Source organism: Prionailurus viverrinus, chromosome F1 (assembly GCF_022837055.1).
Source record: "Prionailurus viverrinus isolate Anna chromosome F1, UM_Priviv_1.0, whole genome shotgun sequence".
Lineage (NCBI taxonomy): Eukaryota > Metazoa > Chordata > Mammalia > Carnivora > Felidae > Prionailurus > Prionailurus viverrinus.
In genome coordinates this window covers 38,706,234-38,727,380 of record NC_062577.1, presented here as the reverse complement: position 1 = coordinate 38,727,380, position 21,147 = coordinate 38,706,234, and the positions used below count along the sequence as shown (strand labels likewise).

Sequence of the window (21,147 nt, the reverse complement as noted above, 5' to 3'; positions counted from 1 at the left end):
TCATCCTTTTGGCATTTGAACCATTCTTATGTGAATTCTTAAGAGGACACACAACACTGGTAATTGATGACTAATACTGTGCAGACAGATCTAATCCTCTCCTATCATATGATGATGAAAAGCTCTTTACGGCAAATGGATTGTTTTCTAAGTGGCAATGTTTGAGAGACTCTCCTGGCCCCCTCTAATTGCTTAGTTTTTTTACCTTGCTTCTTCACTTGTTCCAGAAGAAGATCCTTCATGGCAGGCTCTTCTGCAAGGTCAGACGGGACTTCACCTTCACTATTCACAATACCCACACTGGCTCCATGGTTAATGAAATACCTGTGTAGACAAGATCCAGGATCTATATTATCTGTCAATCTGATATCAATTTAAACTCATGCATATGAGTGAGGCCACTGTTTTGAGGTTTTAAATATGGTCCCAGATGATGTGTTCCATTATTAATTTCTAACTCCATTAACCTTCAATAATTAGGACTGGAAGTGTCTCTATTTCCTGATGAACAATGCCAACAAACAAGATTTCTTTCACACTCATAGTCCTAACTTCCACCCTCTCACTCTTATTGGATAGCAAGAGACTTTCTAAATACCATAAGGAAGACATACAGCTCTAAGAATTCACCTACCATCCCTGAGGTCCAAACAGATTCCCAAAAGGATTTATTACACTTGTAATATTGAGAATGAGAGCTCTCAGAAGGTATGCAAAGAAGTAATTCTCACAAAACTTTCTCAATGCCACATTAGAATATATTAAGTAGTGCTGGGGTATGAAAATAGAAAAATAATGAATTAAAATGTGCATGAATCTGTGTAAATCGTGTCTCCACAATACCTCTCTCTTCAACCATACATCTACATGAAACCTTCTACACTCTACAAGGAAACTAAATTACTAAAGAAATAAATAGTTAAATTCTAAATAGATTCTGTATTGAAATGCAATACTCAATTCTGAGGAAGAAAGGTCTGATAATTAAAACAAAATTTTTTTTAATGTTTTATTTATTTTTGAGACAGAGAGAGACAGAGCATGAGCAGGGGAGGGGCAGAGAGAGAGGGAGACACAGAATCTGAAGCAGGGTCCAGGCTCCAAGCTGTCGGCACAGAGCCCGACACGGGGCTCAAGCTCACAAACCGCGAGATCATGACCTGAGCCAAAGTCAGACGCTTAACCGACTGAGCCACCCAGGTGCCCCAGGTCTGATAATTTTAATAGCTTAAATGGATCTTTTTTGATTTCCGAAGTGCTTTCACATAAAATTACATAATGAGTCAGATAATTTTATGAAGTAGACAATATGGGTAGTACTACCTCCACAAGAAATTGAGGCTCATCTATGTTGAGTAATTTTCTTAAAATCACATAGGTGGCAAATGACAGAGGTGACGGCCCCAGTCTTCCATCTTCAAGTCTAGTTCATCTGTTCACTAGATCAAGGTGCTTTGGGGCCAGTGAGAATCCCAGTAATGCTAGGAACTCTAACAAATATTCAAAAGTATTTAAAGGAGAAAAAAAACTATTTAAATCAGATTTCAACAATTTGGTGAGCATTTATTGGACCCCTACTATGTTTAAGGCATCACATTTTAGATACCATAGGAGATTTTCAAAAGATAATCAATATATGGTCATTCTCTCTTCAGAGAGTTAGCAAAAGAGAAAGAATTAATGAAGACTACATTAAAATCATGTTTTTGCTTTCTTAGTGCCTAGTACATGGTATAACAGAGCCTCAATAAATGTTTTTAATTTATAGATCAATTGCACATATATAAAGTGCAAACGCATTCACAATTCATCTGATTTCAGCGGTCTCTGTCCTTCCCTCAGTCTCAGAGGAAGACAGACTTTTTTCAATTCAAAGGTTAATATCCTCTCTTTGCATTCTTAGTTCTATCAAGTACCAATCCTCTGTCCATCAATTACTCCTTCATTTCTACATATTCAATACCTTCTCTCTTCTGGTTCCTCAACTTCAGGCCAGGGGAACATTCAACTACAACTGAAAAATCACCCTGAAAAATCAAAATGGAAATAATCTACACAGTAAGCTCTCAATAAAAGCTTTTTGTAGTGAACTATACCCTATACTGTCATCAAATTGGACCACTTAATGTTCCCAAACACATCCCACTCTTACTCAGCTCTCCTCCAAAGCTTAAGTAGTTTCCTCTAACCGAATGAAACACCCTCTCTTTATCCTTTCCCTTCTAGAAACTTTCCGTATCTTTCAAGGTCCATTTAAAATTCTTTTGCCTTCATGCAGCCTTTGCCTGTTCTCAACAACTGAACTTTCTGTCTCCTTCCTAAAACTCCACCCTCTCCCCTGATCCCTCCCCAGCGCTAATTCTGGACCTCTGCCATGACACTATTGATGCCACTGCCCAATCAGGCTGAAAGCTACCCGAGGGCAAGAACTGTGTCTTCCTCACTGTTATCATTGCCAGAACATCGTGACATCATCTCTCTTCTCTTGGCACTCCATAAATATTACCTGAAATAAATGAAACATCTTAACTACTGTGTTCTGACATCTATTCAATCTCTTATTGGATCAGTCACAGTGTCACTTGGTTATACAGGCCTCTCTGTTTTTCCCTTTTCGGACATGTTCTTATGCCAATAATCAAGAAAACTCATTTCTAGAAAGCAATCTGGCTCACTATGACTCAGGAATTACTGTTAAGCAAAGCTTCCTTCCTAGACCATTTTTAGGGGAAAAAAAGTAAAAACCTACTTAGTTTCACACTTTTACCTGTATAAGAATAAATATCAATCTATAGAGTAATATTTACTTTACCCCTGAGAATCTTTATAGTTATCCAGAGACTCAGAAATACCAACTAGCAAAATAAATATGCCCTTTAGAAAATAAAGCCTCCCTATTCTTCCTTACTCATCACTAATATATTAGTAAAAATACTAATATCTAAAGGAGGAAGAAAGAAAATTTAATGTGTTTAAAAACTCAGAATAAATTAACATCCCAATAAACTATAAAGCCAAACTAAATGCTGTACCCTTGGGTCAATCTGCTGCTTCTAAGTTAAACACTTACTGGTAATAAAAATATAAAACATCCTGCTAACTAGCAGTAAGCCTGAACTCAAATTAAAATGAGAAAAATAATAGCCTCTAAACCTGTTTTTAAAAACATATCATACAGAGTTCAAATATGAGACAAAAAGATAATGGAACATGAAATCGAATGCAGTTGGAGTCTTCCTAGAAAGCTAATCTGCCTTTTATTTGTCTCTACTCCCTTGAAATTTGGAATTCTGATGATTCTGAGAATAAGAATGCAAAATTTAAGATACCAAAAAAATACAAAATGACCAAGGGCTAATCTTATCTAAAACATTGTTCACAGGCCCAAAGGTAAAGTAACCAAAATGAGTAATATAAGCAGTGAGGTTTTTTTTCCATTGTACAGAAAATAATGCTACATAATGCAAATAAATAAATAATTTCAAGATCAAACTTTCTCATAATGATATGCACAATGAAAGATAAATTAAAGAAAGCCATCCCTACCACCACCTCACCCATGCAACAAATTCTACTCTAGATCATCTCTCTCCTGGTTAGACTTTCATTTGACTAATGAGTAATAATTTGTATGAGGAAATAGTAACTCTCACTGATTCCTTTCACTCAAGGTAATATTTATTTGGGCAGGAGATGGTTAAATTTTGAACTTATTTCCAAAGGAACCATGTTCATCCAGAAAGATGAATTAAAGAAACCACTGTAAAAAAGCATTTACAATCATTCTCTGTACTCAGCTTCACAAAAAGAAAAAAAAAGAAAGAGACTCCATGGATAATGCCAACACAAGTGATCCTAATTCTAAGCATGAGCTCTGCTAGTTACCTGCCAACGGAAAAAAAGTGAAATTCTTGGATGTAATGAGATTTGGCAACTCAGAAATCACAAACAAGCCACCTGAACAAATAATGAAATATAAAAAATGAGGTGCTAACATGTTCTATAACTATTTCTTAGACAAATTTTTTAAGTAAAAATTGAAATCTAGGAGGAAGCCACCTTAACTCTTAGACATCAGATTGTTGGCATTAGTGGGTAAGGCTGAGAATCAGAGCCTTTTCTAGGAGACTCTAAGAAGAGGACAGTCTAAGGGATGAAGAGGTGACTGAGAACAGGGTAAAGAACCGAGACTGAAGAAAACTGCATTGTTTGCTTCTGTTGGCTTTGGGGCCGATCCCGTTGTCCACTTTTTAGAACAAGCAGCCCAGTCAAACACCAGTGCTGCTGCCTAGTGTTTCTCTGGCTCTGACTCTCCCTTTGTTTAACTTCTCCCACTGAGCATCCTGGCTCGAAAGCAAAACAGAGACACAGGCTCTCCCCCAGGAAACCTGGGTAAATCAGATTCTGCGGGAAGCCATTCCCAAGCCTCTACATAGCTGCCAACATAATTCTCCCTGCTGTTTGTTGAATAAGAGAAATATAATAGAGCTCTAATTATATGGAAAAGGGTCTTAAAACAAGCATCTGATTTTCAAAGGATCACAGAATATCATTTTATTTAGTGAATTTACCTTACCAACCTAAATTTACTCTCATCTCTAGAAAACACTCAGTTGCCTCATTTTAAAGATGTTTCAACTGCCAAAGTCTCTTTCCTATTTAAAAATAACTGGGACACCTGGGTGGCTCAGTCGGTTAGGCATCCAACTTCGGCTCCGGTCATGATCTACAGTCCATGGGTTCGAGCCACGTGTCAGGCTCTGTGCTGACTGCTCAGAGCCTCAGGCCTGCTTCAGATTCTGTGTCTCCCTCTCTGCCCCTCCCTGGCTCACACTCTGTCTCTTTCTCTCTCAAAAATAAAGAAACATTTAAAAAAGTTAAAAAAAATAAAAATAAAAATAACCTTGTGTGGCTGGCTGGCTCAGTCAGTGGAGCATGCAACTCTGGATCTCGGGGTCGTGACTTAGACCATGTTGGGCATAGAAACTACTTTAAAATAAATAAACAAACAAATAAAATAAAAATAAATTTCATTCCTTCATTTAACACTTATTTAGTACCTCTTACATCCTAGATACCATGTGGTCAGGATTCTTCTGCCCAAGGCAAGGGCAACTAGTTGTCATGGAGGTCAGGAGCTACTTGTGTGTCTTAATAAACATACCATTCAACTAATGTGGAGAACAAACACATGCCAATCCCTACCCTTCCTTTGTTCCATGTTTAGGCTCATTCTTCTGCTATTAACCATATGGGTATTATGATCAGTATGTCAGGCATTCTCCACCTTCATTTGTACTGAACACTGATTTTTTTCTTCTTTTTTTTTGATGTTCATTTATTTATTTATTTTTGAGATAGAGAGAGAGCAGGGGAGGGGCAGAGAGAGGAGACAGCAGACAGAGAATCCCACGGAGGCTTTGCACTGTCCACACAGAGCTTGATGCGGGGCTCAGACTCACAAACCGTGAGCTCATGACCTGAACCAAAATCAAGAATCGGATGCTTAACCAACTGAGCCACCTAGGCACCCCACTGATGTTTTTCTTAAACAATAAAACAAGTTTACAAGGAAGTCCAGAAAAAATTTCTAGGCCTGCCCACATATGTTATAGTTGCTCAAAAAGTGACCCAGATAGTGCAACAGACAGAAGCCACCTTTAAGTATGCCAAAATGTATCAGTTTCCTGAAAATAGAAGCAAACAAAAAATTTCAACTGAAAAACTAGATTTAGCAGCTATATATAAAAAATAGTATCAATTATTCCTTAAAAATGATTCATCTTCCTGCTTTTGTAATAGAAATTACAACTGTTTATGAATTCAAAGTTTTAAGAGAAGAAAAGAAGGCTATTCCTACAAAGAGTCCAAGCCCACACAGAGACTCACTCTGCTATGTTGAGATAGCCACAGGAAGCTGCTGCATGAAGGGGTGTCCAGCCCTCGTTGTCCTGCTGGTTTACATTGGCTCTGTTCTCCACCAGAAACTTCACCATGTCCAAATTTTCATCAATACAGGCCTGAAAAGAAAAGTCCATTCATTCACTCGACAAGTACTTATTGAGTTCTACTACGTGCCAGACACTGCTCTGGGCACTGACAATACTTTAGTTGTAATGATATATTAATTTCTATTTCTTGCAATTGCTGATACCAGCGTCCAGAGGGTGACTTGTAAGCTTTGTAATCTTATGCAAACCCCTGAATTGTCTTCAATATTCCAGCTGTGAAACAGGTATAATGACACCTAATCTTATTTACAGTACTATCAGGATTAACTGTGAAAGTGATTTCTAAAGTACTTCAAATGGCTGAGCTGTTTCATCATCATACTATAAAAAAGAGGACACGTTAGAAACTACTAATTGGCTTATGACTTTTAAAACAAAATAGTCGTACAGAATCAAATGCAATTTCCTCAGTGGAAAGCTATAGTTTAAGATTCTAGGGTTGCCAAACAATCCCCGCTTTGGTGAGAAAGGATGAGGTGATCACTTCAAACTGAAGAAACGTATTTTCTTTTCATGTATTTTCTGAATGGCTCCAACCAATATGGCGAAGTATGTTTGTCGTTATGGATAGTTATACCCATCACACAGCAACAATTAGGAGAAACAGCCACAAATAGCAATGAGATCTGCAGACCAAAAGGCTGTCTTAATAAATGTACAGAATAAAAAGGATCAATGCCCGCATTGATAAAGGTAATCATTATCAGGGCTTTTATCGTTCCAAAACAGTTGGAATAATTCAGAACCTAGAAACAAATGAGACTCCTATTTTTAATGTCACAAAGTGAGAAAAATCCATTCACACGGTTTCAGATTCTGCAATGCAACTAATATTTAAGAAACTACTACTTGTTGGGAGTTTGAGTATATAATATCCAAGAAGAGTATCCACAATTGTCTGTACAGGCTATTAAAATACTCCTCCCTTTTCTAAATATATATAAGGGACTTAAGTAGTATACATCTTACCAAGAGAACTTATGGGAACTCCGTCCAGAGATAAACCTCATGTCAATACTGCCTGGAAGCAGGGGCATGGATGAACAAAGGTTGATGCACTCTGGATGAAAATTTAACTGAGTAACCCTAGTTACAAAAAGCACCTTTGTTCATTTTTCCCATTTGATACTCTTTTTACAGTTACTGAGATTAGCTAACATATCAGCCTAGATTTGATCTGATGCAATGGAATATATTCCTTTAACCTGACCTCTGGAAGCCAGGTGACTTTTATAGCCACAATTCATAATGGTCTCTTTTTCAATAAGTAGCTCTAAAAGTTACATTTCTTCTGTGTGTTCTCTTAGGTTTATCAACTTCTACAAGCATTCCTAATTTACTTTTTACTTCTTTACCATGTAGAATACTTCATTATTATTATCACTAAATTCTTCTCATATATTGCATGTCTGCCAGTCTGCAAACCCCACAGAGTAAGCTTTGGCCAACTCATTGCAGAGTACCTTGAGAAAAACTGTTAACAAAGACTTTTAAGTGAAAGGATGGAAACGGGTACTTTTAAGAAAGGTACTGAAGTCCAAGGAGAAGAAAGTGTCGTGCCCATGTAATAACAAAGGCCTGTATCACGAAGGTCAAATGTGCCATCGTAACCTGCGTTAAAACAGCTGGGTCAACTGCTTCCTGCCTGGTTGCAAAATTTCTTTAGCTCAACAGTCTAAAAACTTAGCTCCGATGGCCACACCACCACCAGGCAGACTTTTGGAAGCCAATGTTTTCAAGATCATTCTTTGCTCTTTGATGATGACAGCAACCAAATCCCAGGGGGCCTAAAATAAGCCCAGTGAGTCCAGGTACGAAACAGGAGAAACTTCTCTTTCCTTTCCTCTTATTTCTCTCCCTTCCTTTTCTTAATCTCCCTCACTCTATCACCCCTTCAGTTTTATTTTTCAGTTTTGTGATATTTTCATCTATAAATCTGAAATTCTTGAAAGAGTATTTTTAGAAGAATGACATTGTGACGATGTTTGGGAAGATAATAACAAAAAGCTGGCCTGATCTGCAATGTAATTTGGCAGATCATCAATCTCCAAAGAATCCTCTCAAATAAAATAAAGTAGGTCAAGAGTGAAATTATCCCCCATATCCTCCACAAAGTGAAGGAGAGTATATTGTTAAAAACATCAGCTTTGAAGCCAGACAGCCCTGGGATTGCATACCAGCTCTGCCAGTGCGGATAACCTTGAGTGAGGTATGTAACCTGAGTATCAGTGTACTCATCTACAGCATGAGAATACCACCTACCTCATGGGCTTTTGTGGCATTGTTGTTGTTTTTAAGCCACCAGTTTAACAAATAGCAACTTCTTGTAGAAAAAGCACAAACTGTACTAACTCCTCACCCATCACTGCCCTCCCCCACCTCCAGTATCTTCTGGGAGGAAGGCAGTTTGGTTAAAAATGTCTTTGAACTATCAGGATTTTAGAGCTTGCTTATCAAGCCTGACTTCAAAAGATTCCCTTTCTAGGGTAAAGGATCCTGCAGGTTCCCAAATTCAGGAACAATGTGAATAAAATAGTATGTATCAATGGTTAAGCTGAAAGAGAATCCTCTTCAGAAACATTCAACAGAGTTGTAGGGCACTCGCTCTCATGAAATATCTTGGAGTGACCATTCTCTGTTCTTTTTTGTTTCGGTCTCCAGAAGAAGGAATATGACTAAAGCCATGAAGGAGAGACAAATAATCACTGAAAACCTTCTCGAGTGAATAATGACTAAATTTAGATGCCCTTCTGCCCACTCCATCTGCAGCTGTGCTGCTGACTCATTCACGACTGAAGCCCGGTAGATGAGCAGATTCACCCATCTGTAAAACCTGGTCCAGGGCCGTGGGCTCCAACACGATGTCTCTAGGCAGAGCTGCAATGAACCTTCCAGACAGATGAGTCTTTTCCTTTCCTTGAACAGGCAAAGGATACTAAAAAAGTTTCTGATGTTACTCATGACATCACTGGGAATATTCTTTGCATTTAGCCCAATTCCTTCTGCTATGGCTTATGTTCATTTCCTTCTGCTTTTCAATCCCAAGGACACACAGAATATTACTAAAATAACAAGTTCTTCTAAGCTCTTTAACAAAAGGAGATATTATTTAATTATTGGTCCAGAGAAATATTAGAAAAATTACCAGATAAGAATTTAAAGTTTCATAAAATCGGCATGTCACATTTCCTTGGCAATGACAAGCTATCTCCAAAGAAAAAGACTTGATTTCACCAATAAAATGATAAAAGAGCACTATGATCTCTATACTGTACCTAACATTGCTCTCTCTCTATATCAAAGACAAAAGTGGCTGATGGTTGATCAGTGCCAGAGTTAAATCTGGGAGTGCAGAGAAAGCCTTACAAAACAAAGCCTCCTCCATTCCGAAAATAGCCTGCAACTGTCACCACCACCAAGTGCCGCTGGCTCCAAGAGCTGACCTTGCTCGTGTATATCAGAATACTGCTAAAACTACCTACCTTTGCCCCAGAACAACTCTCTTCCCCACAAACCCAGCTCCAGGTGCCAAGGCAGATGACACACTAGAAGCTGGGCTTGGGGCAGCATAACATCTACGTGTTTGGATTTTTCAGCTCACGCTTGCCTTGATTTCAACAAATCATGCTGACAAAAGTGTTGGGAGATGATGATCTTTGTATTATATCCCCATTCCATACATGTCACTATTTTGTCCTTTAGCCTCTCCAAATTTACATAGTTCAATAACAATTGAATAATAATTAGTATTATTAATTATATTAATACTTGATAATTAATATTATTATTTACATATAAGGTATATATTCAAAATTTATATAATCCCCCAAATTATATAATTTCAACTTTATGCTAAAAACCCTAGCTGCTTGGAGATAACAGCAAAGAGCATAATTTCTTTCACACAAACATTCATCAGCCAAACACCACATTCCTGAATCACCTATATGAACATCTCAAGTCATTGCTAGCAAAGCTAGAACATAAATTCCACTAAAGGCTACTGGTTCACTGATGTAGCCCAAACACCTAGAACAGCATTTGGCACATAATAAGCCCTCCATAGATATTTGTTAAGTGGAAGAATAAATGCCCAAATGCATAGAAAGTCACATTTTCTGTACATTTAGTTGATTCTCATATCTAGAATCACCCAAAGACCTGTCTAGGATGCCCAAGGTGATTCCACCAAAATCATATAGCACATCCATGTATGGACTAGGGCCAGGTCAAGGATGTTATATATTGCTGCCTCCCATCCATTTTGTATTGTCCATGTATCTCTTTTCCAGTGGTGTAGTGTGTTAAATGGTGGCCCCCCAAAAGCTATGCCCATATCCTAGTTCCTGAAACCTATGAATGTACCTTACTCGGAAAGGGGTCTCTGCAGATATAATTAAGGATGTTGAGATGACAAGGTCATCCTGAATTATCAAAGTGGGCCCTAACTCTAGTGACAAGTGTCCTTATAAGAGACAGGAAGGGGGAAATTTGAAATAGCCCAAGGGGAGGAGGCAATGCGACCACAGAGACAGAGACTGAGGTGATATGGCCACAAGTCAAGGAATGTTGACAGTCACCAGAAGCTGGAAGAGGCAAAGAACAAATATTCCCTTAGAACCTACAGAGGGAGTGTGGCCTTCACAACACCTGAGTTCCCCACATCTAGCCTCCAGATTATAAATTCTAGCCTGTGCAATAATAGATTTCTGTTTGTAAAGTTAAGCCACCACATTTACAGTAATTTGTTACTAAAGCCACAGAAAACTAACACAATTGGCAGAGAATAGGAAGTCAGAACCTGAAGGGTCTGCCTCATCCTTATTCCTTGGTATTGATGAAAATTAGAGCTGTGATTCACCCCTTCTTTGCCGATGAAAAGTGGTCAAAACATTAATTATATCACTTTTTAAAAGACAACTACATTTAATAGAAAGTTCTAGAACAGCCCCCCCCCCCCCGCCCCAATCATTAGTCCAAATAGCAAATGCCTTGAAAGACCTGACTGCGGTTCTCACGTTAAGTATTTTGCTGAAAGTATTCTGGCTGCTGACTGAAACTGAAACTAGGATGGCAGTACTGATGAGGAGTTTGCTCTGAAACCCAACATTTCAAAGCTCAAAGTCCCCCTGCTCCAGTGAGGTCGCCTCCTCACAGAACAAGAATGTATACCAGTAAATTAACAGTGGTAAAGGAGTTAGTAAATTTGGAAATCTCAATCATCAACAGATCATCACTATGAGAGGGCTTTAATATATTAGTAGTTAAGACAGATCCAAATGCTTGAGTCACTCCTTCCAAGTACCTGTCTCTCTATTCCAATCATGTCATGACATAGTATAACTACTACTCAAGTGAGAATCAGAATAGCATTCTGCTCCAACATGACAGGTGACTCCAGCAACTGTCAGCCCTCTGTGAAAGACTCACAACCCCACTGGCATAGATAGTTTGGCTCCCAGGTGGTGAGAACTATATCTGATTATGTACTCAGTGGTCAGGCAGGCTCTGGATACTGATCTGTAGCCTTTCAGGAGAGATAGCCAAGAGAAACAGCAGAAGTAAAGAATGTTCCATGGAGTGTCATACCGATTAAGATTGTGTTCTCAGTAAATTGGCATAGTACCCACAAGACTGTAAACGTTTACAATTTGGGACCAGAAAACACCTTCCTTCAGTCAAGAGCAAGTATCATATTGCCTAAAGGTTGACAATATTTAGATATCAAAAATATGTTCATTCTGGATGCCAATAAAGCCTACTCTAAAATGTCCCAAGGCCTGACCCTTCAAATGTTGCCTTCAACCTTCTGCATTCTCCATGCATTTATCCACTTGAATGAAGAAAGACCCATTACGTTGTCTTACAGGCATTAGTTTGGCAACTTTGTACCATACAAGGTTATACACATCTGACCTACCTCTTGTTAGATCAAGACAGGTTTTTATAAAGTTGAGTAGAAGGAGAAAGGGCCCAGGAAATGGAAGCAGCATCTTCTTAAAGTCCTTGGTTACTCTTCAAACAGAACTTTTAGAGTTCCAATCTCCAAATCTGTTTCATTACTCGTTGATAATCCTGATTTTGAGGAACAATAAATGAGGCCTAGTAATTATGGTAAAAATCTCAAGTATGAGTTCCTCTCAGGTCAAAAGAGTGTCCACAGCTTGTAGATACTTCTACAGAAATAAGAAAGCCCTTGCTGAGGTTATTTTCTTACAAATTCTGCACATAAGAGCTGAGGCACACTAAGTATTAGGATGATTCATCTTAACAGACTTGATCAAAAGAAGTTCCTTGGAAAAAGCATATTACAACAAGGATGTAAAAGGAAAGAACGTGGTAGTTAAAGCAATAAACACTAGGACTTTTCATGTTACAGATGGAGAAACTAGTCCCAGAAAAGTTAAGTGACTTATTTAAGGTCACATATTCAGAACCACCTAAATGTTTTCTACTTACCAATTTAGAGGCATCCAAAATAGAGTTCATGGGCCAGTCTCCAGATACCACTTGGCTCATGGAACATTTTTAATACCTGATACTATCTTCCTAAAAATAACTTTGCTTTAGCATATATAGGGTAAACTGATATTAGTCTAACTCTCCAATAATTTCATATGAGGAATGTGGTCAATTGGCTGATTTGAGTTGGTCACTCTTGACGAAGACTAAATACAAAACACAAAGATCCCATTAAAGTGCTTTGGTTACCACTCTGTTTATTAACATGAGTCTGGATTAGAAACCTCCCTCATATCTTGGCTACCTGTCTTAACCACAGCCCCCCAAAGGTCTATTCTGCTGCCAACTTGGCATGTAGAGTAAATTGCTGTCCCAGGGAGAAGGATTTTACTATTTAACTCCAGATCACTCCGTGCCCATAAACAAGTGTTTCATAAGCCGCAAGAGTACGGCCTGAAAGCTATGGCACGGGCAGTGCTCCATAGCTGTCAAGTAAGCCTTGTGAAAAGAAGAAAGGCAATTCTGGGATCTGAGTTAGGTAAGGAGTAAAAGCGACAAAGAAATTACAGGAAGACTGAATTCTCATAAAGCATAAATCAATACAGCAAATTTTATCCCTAAAAGGAGATACTGAAACAAGAGGTTACTATTTTCCCAGCACATTTGATTTCCATCAAGAGTTTTACACAGGCAAAGCTGGTCCTATGAGAATCCATATCACTTACTGGCATGTCTCCCCACACGTAGGGTCCCCTACCCAGTACAGTGCACTGGTTAAGAGGGCAGACTACGGAATAAAGACTTCCTGGGCTCCAATCCCAGGTCTAGTGGTTAGTAGTGTTGTGTTCTTAAAACAAATTACCTCAGTATGCTTCAATTCCCTCATCGATAAAATTATCATACCAATCATGGTACCTACTTCATGGGGTTACGAGTGAGCTAATGGACATAAAAACACTTAGTGTCCAGCATATGGGTAAACACCATGAAAGTGTTAGCTGCTGTTAGTATTATTATTACTACTACTACTTCCTCCTCCACCACCACCACCACTACCCTTGTCTCTAAGACTCAGCAGGAACATTCCTTTTCACACAAGACAGGGCAAGAATTACATACTTAAATATAAATACAGCATAGTCTCTATGTATGTTCTAGTAGGTGCCAACAGACCACAGTCAGGTTCTATTAACAAGAGAAGGAAGTAAATTAAAAGGATTAGAGGAAAGGGAAGACAATGAGCCAGGAGTGGAAGAATGACTCCTACAGCTGGCAAAGGAAATTCAAGGGCTGCCTACTGGGTTTTGCCATAACAGAGTCACGGCTACAGAGGGGTCCATCAAGTCTATTGTTAGCACAGGCAGAAAATCTGAGAAGACAGATTTAAGTTCCGGATCTGACACTGACTCACATTACCAAAGAACAGGTTAAGAATTTATCTTAGTAATATGCTCCTTGACTGTGAAGTATCTTTCCATTTATTCATGTAACAAACATTTACTGATGCTTATACTATGCCAGACATAGTCCTCAAGGGGAGATAAAGGAATCAGAGATGAAGAAGGCTTTACCATTTAGTGGTAGAAAGAGGTATGTAAATGATACACGCCAACAGAAATCATACTCTAATATAAAATGAGTGATATGTACAAAGTATTATAACACAGAGAAAGAAGTCACTAACTTTGGGGGTAACGGGGAACATTTCAGAGAATGGATATTATTCACCTAACTTATAAAAGGGAAGGAGTCAGCCAGTTTAAAAAAACAGGGATGAAGAAAACCAGAAGCAAAGGGAACAGCAATATTGGAGAAAAGGAAAAGGTCTGGAGAAAAGAAAAAAAAAGAAGACAGTTTTTTGGAATGGTGAGAGGTTTGGCATGTATGTACTCAGATGGGGGTGAGGGCACACACGAAAATCTGAATAGGGCTTCATTTGCCATACTGAAGAATGTTCATGGGAGATGGAAGGAAGAAAGACGGGTAGGATAGATTGGCAGCAGTGAAAGTCCTTATACCTCATGATAAAGAGTTTAACTTTTACTCTGAAGGCAACAGGGAGATGCTGAGTTTTTTAAACCAGAATTGTATCTTAAGAATGATAACTGTGGGGGTACCCGGGTGGCTCAGTCGGTGAAGCATCCAACTTCAGCTCACGTCATGATCTCATGGTCTGTGGGTTTGAGCCCCGCATTGGGCTCTGTGCTGACAGCTTGGAGCCGGGAGCCTGCTTCGGATTCTGTGTGTGTGTCTCTCTCTGACTCTCTCTCTCTTTCCCTCTCAAGAAATAAACATTTAAAAAAAAAAAAAAAGAATGGTAACTGTAGTGGGAATATGAATATTGAACTGCTGGCAGGAAAAACTCACAACAAAGACACCACTGAGAAAATTATAATCAAGGGCTAGAGAGGATGAGGTCTTGAAGTGAAATATTAGCAGTAGAGACATTGAGGAGGGGACAGACTTGAAAAGAAGCCTCCCTGAAGCAGAAGGGACAGTGTAGCTGATTCGAATGCCTACAGTGAAAAAGGATAAGATTTTTGAGAGCTTAGGACCCTGGGTAGACTGCGACACCACTTAGCCAAAACAGGGAATATAAGGAAGTCTTAGAAGTCTTTTCTGTTGCTGATTCCTACCTAGTGCTAATTTCTGTTAAAGCCTGAGTGACTTATATCCAGGAACTACATCTGAGCAGCAAGATAGCATGTACTGCTTGCTGCCCTTTCCCTATTAAATAATCCTAAAGTGAGCCCAGGGAAAACATGCCAACCAGCCCAACCTCACAGCTGTTCTTAGGCTCTCCCCCCGCCCCCCAGCAAAGCTTCGTTGTTGGGTCAGTGTCATGAATACGGTGGCATGGCCCTGGCACAGCATTACTGTACAGGAGCCCACAGAACAGGGGAATCGAGGTTACGGTAGAAAGCTTCAGCTACTGCTGGAATCTCTTCAGAGTCACATGTTAGTGATAACAATGGTGACTTTACAACCCAAGAGGACACCTCCAATTTTTCCTCTAAAATTAAAATCTTTGGGATAGAAGAAGGTTGGTAAATTAGAAGCATTTTGTTTTGCCCTTGTGGTATTTTAAAAATAATGATTTTTTGGGGCACCTGGGTGGCGCAGTCGGTTAAGCGTCCGACTTCAGCCAGGTCACGATCTCGCGGTCCGTGAGTTCGAGCCCCGCGTTGGGCTCTGGGCTGATGGCTCGCAGCCTGGAGCCTGTTTCCGATTCTGTGTCTCCCTCTCTCTCTGCCCCTCCCCCGTTCATGCTCTGTCTCTCTCTGTCCCAAAAATAAATAAACGTTGAAAAAAAAAAATTTAAAAATAATGATTTTTCACATTAAAAATTTCACATTCAAGATTTTTAAAAAATTAGAATATCTGGGGGCACCTGGGTGGCTCAGTCAGTAAGCATACAACTCTTGATTTTGGCTCAGGTCATGATCTCATGGTTTGTGGGATTGAGTCCCCTGTCAGCGTGGACCCTGCTTGGGATTCTCTGTCTCCTCTCTGCCCCTGCCCTTCTCACTCTTCCTTTAGTGCTCTCTCTCAAAATAAACTTAAAAAAATAAAAACAAAAACAAAAACAAAAAAAAACAAAAAACAAGGTACCTGGGTGGCTCAGTCAATTAAGCATCCAACTTCAGCTCAGGTTATGATCTCATGGTTCATGGGTTTGAGCCCCACATCAGGCTCTGTGCTGACAACACAGAGCCTAGAGCCTGCTTCGGATCCTCTGTCTCCCTGTCTCTCTGTCCCTCCCCTGTTCACATGCGTGCACACTCTCGTTCTCTCTCAAAAATAAATGAACATTAAAAAAAAAATTAGAATATCTGACAATGCAAAGAAACAATTAGTTGAAGTTGAGCAGCAGTTACCTTCTTTAAGCAGAGCATGAGTACCTGACGTCCCACACCCCACCATTCTCTACTGTTTTATACCTATGCTGCTTTATCAAGTTATATTACTTGCCCATCCTCTTTAGGCATTCTTCCCAAATATTTTATTATGAAAATGTTTGAACATACAGAAAAGTTGAAAGAATTTCACAGTGAATACCGATTTACCCTAACGTGACCTGTAGTCCACCATTAACACTGTGCTATACTTCATCAGGTGTCCGTCCCATTGCAGACATTCTTAATAATGTCCCCAAATACCTCACAAACATGTCATTAGCAAGAGTTCAAAACTTGTTTGGAGTACGCTTTTTCTTTTGAAGTAAAATTTACATACAGTGAGAAGCACAGATCTTAAGTACACATTCACTGAGTTTTGATAAATGTATACACTTGTGCTATCCATCACCTCAGGCATTTCAGCATCCCTGAGGCATCTAACCCCTGGGACACAGAAATGTTTTCCTACACTGCTCTGACCTCAGCACTGTCAGTGGCCAAGGAAATGCTGGCTATCAGTGGAAATATAGTTGACCTCTCTTAAGGTAGCATCTTATTTCTGCTGGGCCTTAACAGACCAAATCTGGGTATAATCAATTTTGCTGATAATATGAATTCACTATTGGGGCTGAAAGAGAAGGCACTAATGGTTAAGACTTTAGAAATCTAAATAACTTGTTTTTTCCTGAAAGCATCAAGCTCAATAATATAAGTAACGTGGCCTACAGTTTAATCCTCAGACCACTATATCCTAGATATAGGATAGTGGAATGAATAATAAAGAGCAACAGATAAGACAAACATCCCTTGAGGTCACACCTAGAAGAGTTACACTTCACTCTCCCTGACTAGCTTGGTGGTAGTGCGGAGGTCACCAGGAAAGCTCCTGTTATTTACTGATTAAGAGGCAACATTCCCGGGATGCCTGGGTGGCTCAGTCGGTTAAGCATATGACTTTGGCTCAGGTCATGATCTCACGGTTTGTGGGTTCGGGTCCTGCATCGGGCTGGATGCAGCAGCATCGGGCTGCTCTGTGCTGACTGCTCAAAGCCTGGAGCCTGCTTCAGATTCTGTCTCTCTCTGCCCCTCCCCAGTTCATGCTCTGTCTTTCAAAAATGAATAAATGTAAAAAGATGTTTTTTTTTTTAAAAAAGAGGCAGTATTCCTAAGCTCAAGAAAAGACCAAGAATAGCAAAAAAGTAAAAACTTCACCTTTTAAAGGTAGAATAATGGGGAAGTGAAAACCTAAAAAAAGGATTCAAAATTTACCGTTAAGTCAAAGACTTTCCATGTAGCCCAACAATGCAATTGCATCCCTTTATGGAAATGAAAATGAGAAATGCCCCCTGTCTCCTTTGATGGCAAGTGCTTACTTATCTGAAATCAAATACAAGCCTCCTGAAGCACTTCACTGGCAGTGTGCTCAGAATAAGTTGAACGTTGCCAAGACAAAGAATTTCAGACACTGTTGCAGAGGTGCTGAAGGTTAAGGAAAGAGTGTGTGTTACCTTGTTCTTTCAATCTATCTCAACTGTCTCATCTATGGAGTGGCCTTGAGCCCCAGCTCTGAGCAACTGTATATCTAGGACAGAGGTAGAGGGCAAATTTCACAACAGAATGAGGGACATTACAAGACACTGTACAAGCAAAAGAGTGTAACTTTAACGTCACAGCCCATCCCAGTCTTCCTACAATAGAGTTTCCTGGCTGTATGATAGAAAGCACCACCAAACTTAACCTTCCTTTCATTTCAGGGTTGACAGGAGGACACATGAGATAACAAATATGAAAACAGATTTTTAAAAAGGTAAGTAGTACATAAATCCAACTATTGCTATCAATGCATGCTCTCTGTGTTATTTTAGAAAACAAACTGAGTATTTTAGGCTTTGTAGGTCATATACACTCTTGCAGGTACTCATCTCTGCCACCATAGTATGAAAGCAGCCTTACATAATACTACACCAATGAATATGGCTGTGTTCCAATAAAATTTTATAGATCCTGCAATTTGAATTTCGTGGAAGTCTCACATATCACAAAATATTATTCTTCTTTTGCTGTTTTCAACTAATTAAAAATGCAAAAACCATTTTCAGCTCATAGGCTGTACAAAACCAGGTAGTGGGCTGGATCTGGCCCATGGCTATAGTGTGCTGACACCCAATTTAGAGCACTGGCAAAAAAAAATTTGAGTTCAAATGCTAGCTGTGAAATTTAATGGCTATAAGACCATAGGTAAGTTACTTAACTTCTCTCTGCCTCGGTTATCTCATCTTTAAAATGGAAATAACAATAATAGTTTTCCCATAGTGTCAAGTTATGAGGACTATGTGACTTCCTATGTGTAATGTTAAGCATGTCACTGGCACAGTGTAACTGCTCATGCATGTTGCTTCTAGCTATTGCACACCATTCCCATAACAATTCTCCAAACGTGCCACACTTTCATATGCCTCTATGCATTTATACCTGCCATTTCCTAAGCCTGGAATGTACTTCCCTGCTTAGAGCTTCCACATGGTCTCAAAGACTTAGTTTTTTGTTTGTTTGGTTTTTTTTTTAGTCCCCTTCTCCCACAAAGACTTAGTTTAACATTACTCCTCTTAGTTTAACATTACTCCTACAGTTAAGCGTATGACTTCAGCTCAGGTCATGATCTCACGGTTTGTGGGTTCGGGTCCTGCATCGGGCTGGATGCAGCCTGCCTTGACTGTCCTTCCCAACCTAGCAGAGGTAGTCACCGCCACCTGTGTTTCTAAGGGCCTATTATAGTGCATTGCATTCTACTGTAGTTATCTCTGGCAACTTCCCAACCAGACGGGGACCTCCTTCTATGCAGACTATCTATGCCTTACTAATTGTATCCCCAGGGCCTAGAATAGTGCTCTACACACAGAAAGCATTCAATATATATTTGCTTAATGGTCTTATTAACAATACAGAACAGAACCTAATACATTTAATGTAACTAGGATAGAAATCTCCTGGTTATATGACAAACATGGAACTGTAAGTAAATATGAAAATAACTTCAAATATCCTATTTTTAGTCTAATCAATCATGTTAATATTCATCCCTAAGCATATCCAGTGAGCATCCAGTTTGTCCTGGCACAGTTAGCTGGTAGCCAACATCTCAGAATCCATACAGCAAAAATCGCAATGCCAGCTTTTAGTAATACAAAAGTCTATCTCCCACCTCAATTTACACAAAATAATCTGTGTTTGGTAGTGAGTGAAAGAGGGAACTAAACAGTGAAATCTGAAATTTCCATCAACATAACACGGCATATGGCAAAAAAATAAGAAGTTAACAGAAGGGGAGCCCTTTTCTGATCCTGCTCTTAAACTCTTACAGAAATAGTCAGTGATCAAAAGGCTTCACCAAAGCCACTGAAAGAGGTATGTTTCCCTAGCCAATTAGGATCCTAACTAAAACAGAGTTACCTGGGCAACCCAAAGCACCACCCTTACCACTCTCAGCCTGCCAGCGATGTTCTGCCCCTCTGTTTAGACCTCTGCCAGGCAAGCTACGATACCGTGCCAGCCGATTCTGTGCCAGCCACATTACCTCTGACAGAAGGTTCCTTGTGTCTGGTAATATGGGGCTAACCACCACACCTGGCATACTACCTCTTAAATGTCAAAGCTGTTTTGGAAGGGCAGGTTAGAAGGGGGAGGGACTTCAAAGTAACGAAATAGTGAACATTTCCTGAAAGGTAATTTAATGTCATCAGAATCAACCACGAAGAGGGTCCCATGAGGACTCAGATCACAGCCTGCCAGACAACACTAACATGACATAGCATGAAGTAGAAACTTTGCATTTTCTACATTAATGTCACCTTTGTAAAATCCCAGCTAGCTGCTGTGGAAGTAACATCATAACTGGTTTGTCCCTGGGTTTCCATTTTTGCTTTCTGTGCTGTGAGGGGGTGGGGGATGGTGGTGTGTACCATGCACTGGCTGAGAATTCTCAGTTTCTCCAGAGGTCTCTTTCCTCTTCTAGGCCGTGAGATCGCACACTGTGACAATCTGCCAAACTTAAGGAATAGAAAACTCAACATATAAAAGATATTTCTGTTAGGAATACGCTACATTTTTGTTATTGTCATTGTTCTTATCACTTCTATTATTATCATCATGCTCCTCCTCATCATTACCATTTTCTTCAGTGCCTGGAAATGGCTTCATGTATAGTATTTGAACACTGTTGAATCTGGTGACTCTCATGATTGCTAATGCATAACACAGTCATTCTAGACACATCAACAACTTAAAAAAAAAACTTTCTTAATGTTTTATTTACTTATTTATTTATTTAGAGAGCACATGAGTGCAAGCAAGGGAGGGGCAGAGAGAGAGGGAGAGAAAGAATCCCAAGCGGACTCCACACTATCAGCACAGAGCCTGATGCAGGACTCAGTCTCACGAACCCCAAGATCATGACCTGAGCCGAAATCAAGAGTGGGAAGCTTAATTGACTGAGCCATTCAACTGCCCCATTTTGAGAGGGGGAGGGGCAAAGACAGAGGGAGAGAGAGTCCCAAGCAGGCTCTGCACCATCAGTGCAGAGGCCAACAGGAGGCTTGAACTCACGAATCATGAAATCACGACCTGAGCTGAAACCAAGAGTCAGACACTCAGTCGACTAAGCCACGCAGGTACCCCATCAACAATTTTTTTTATTCCAATACTGTAATAAAGTTGATCAGTAGGATTAAGTTTTGTTATATTTTAAAGCCAGATTAATTTCAGTGAAATAATAAAAT

The 21,147-nt window shown here is 39.6% G+C and overlaps 1 protein-coding gene across 11 annotated transcripts in view; it reads right to left on the bottom strand.

Moving 5' to 3' along the window:
• PPP1R12B (protein phosphatase 1 regulatory subunit 12B) overlaps positions 1-21,147 on the bottom strand; it is a 223,797-nt gene that overhangs the window by 160,001 nt on the left and 42,649 nt on the right. For 10 of the 11 annotated variants that reach the window (XR_007148087.1, XM_047840206.1, XM_047840196.1 and 7 more), the window contains exons 2-3: positions 5,890-6,020; positions 206-324 (exon numbers count right to left, since the gene is read on the bottom strand). Coding sequence is in view for 10 of the 11 variants with exons in the window: in XM_047840206.1 (XP_047696162.1) it covers positions 206-324; positions 5,890-6,020 (250 nt within the window). In the remaining variant the exon portion in view is untranslated. Of the gene's footprint in view, positions 1-205; positions 325-5,889; positions 6,021-11,931; positions 11,949-21,147 lie in introns of those variants that run through there. The other variant, XM_047840198.1, reaches the window with a different exon arrangement.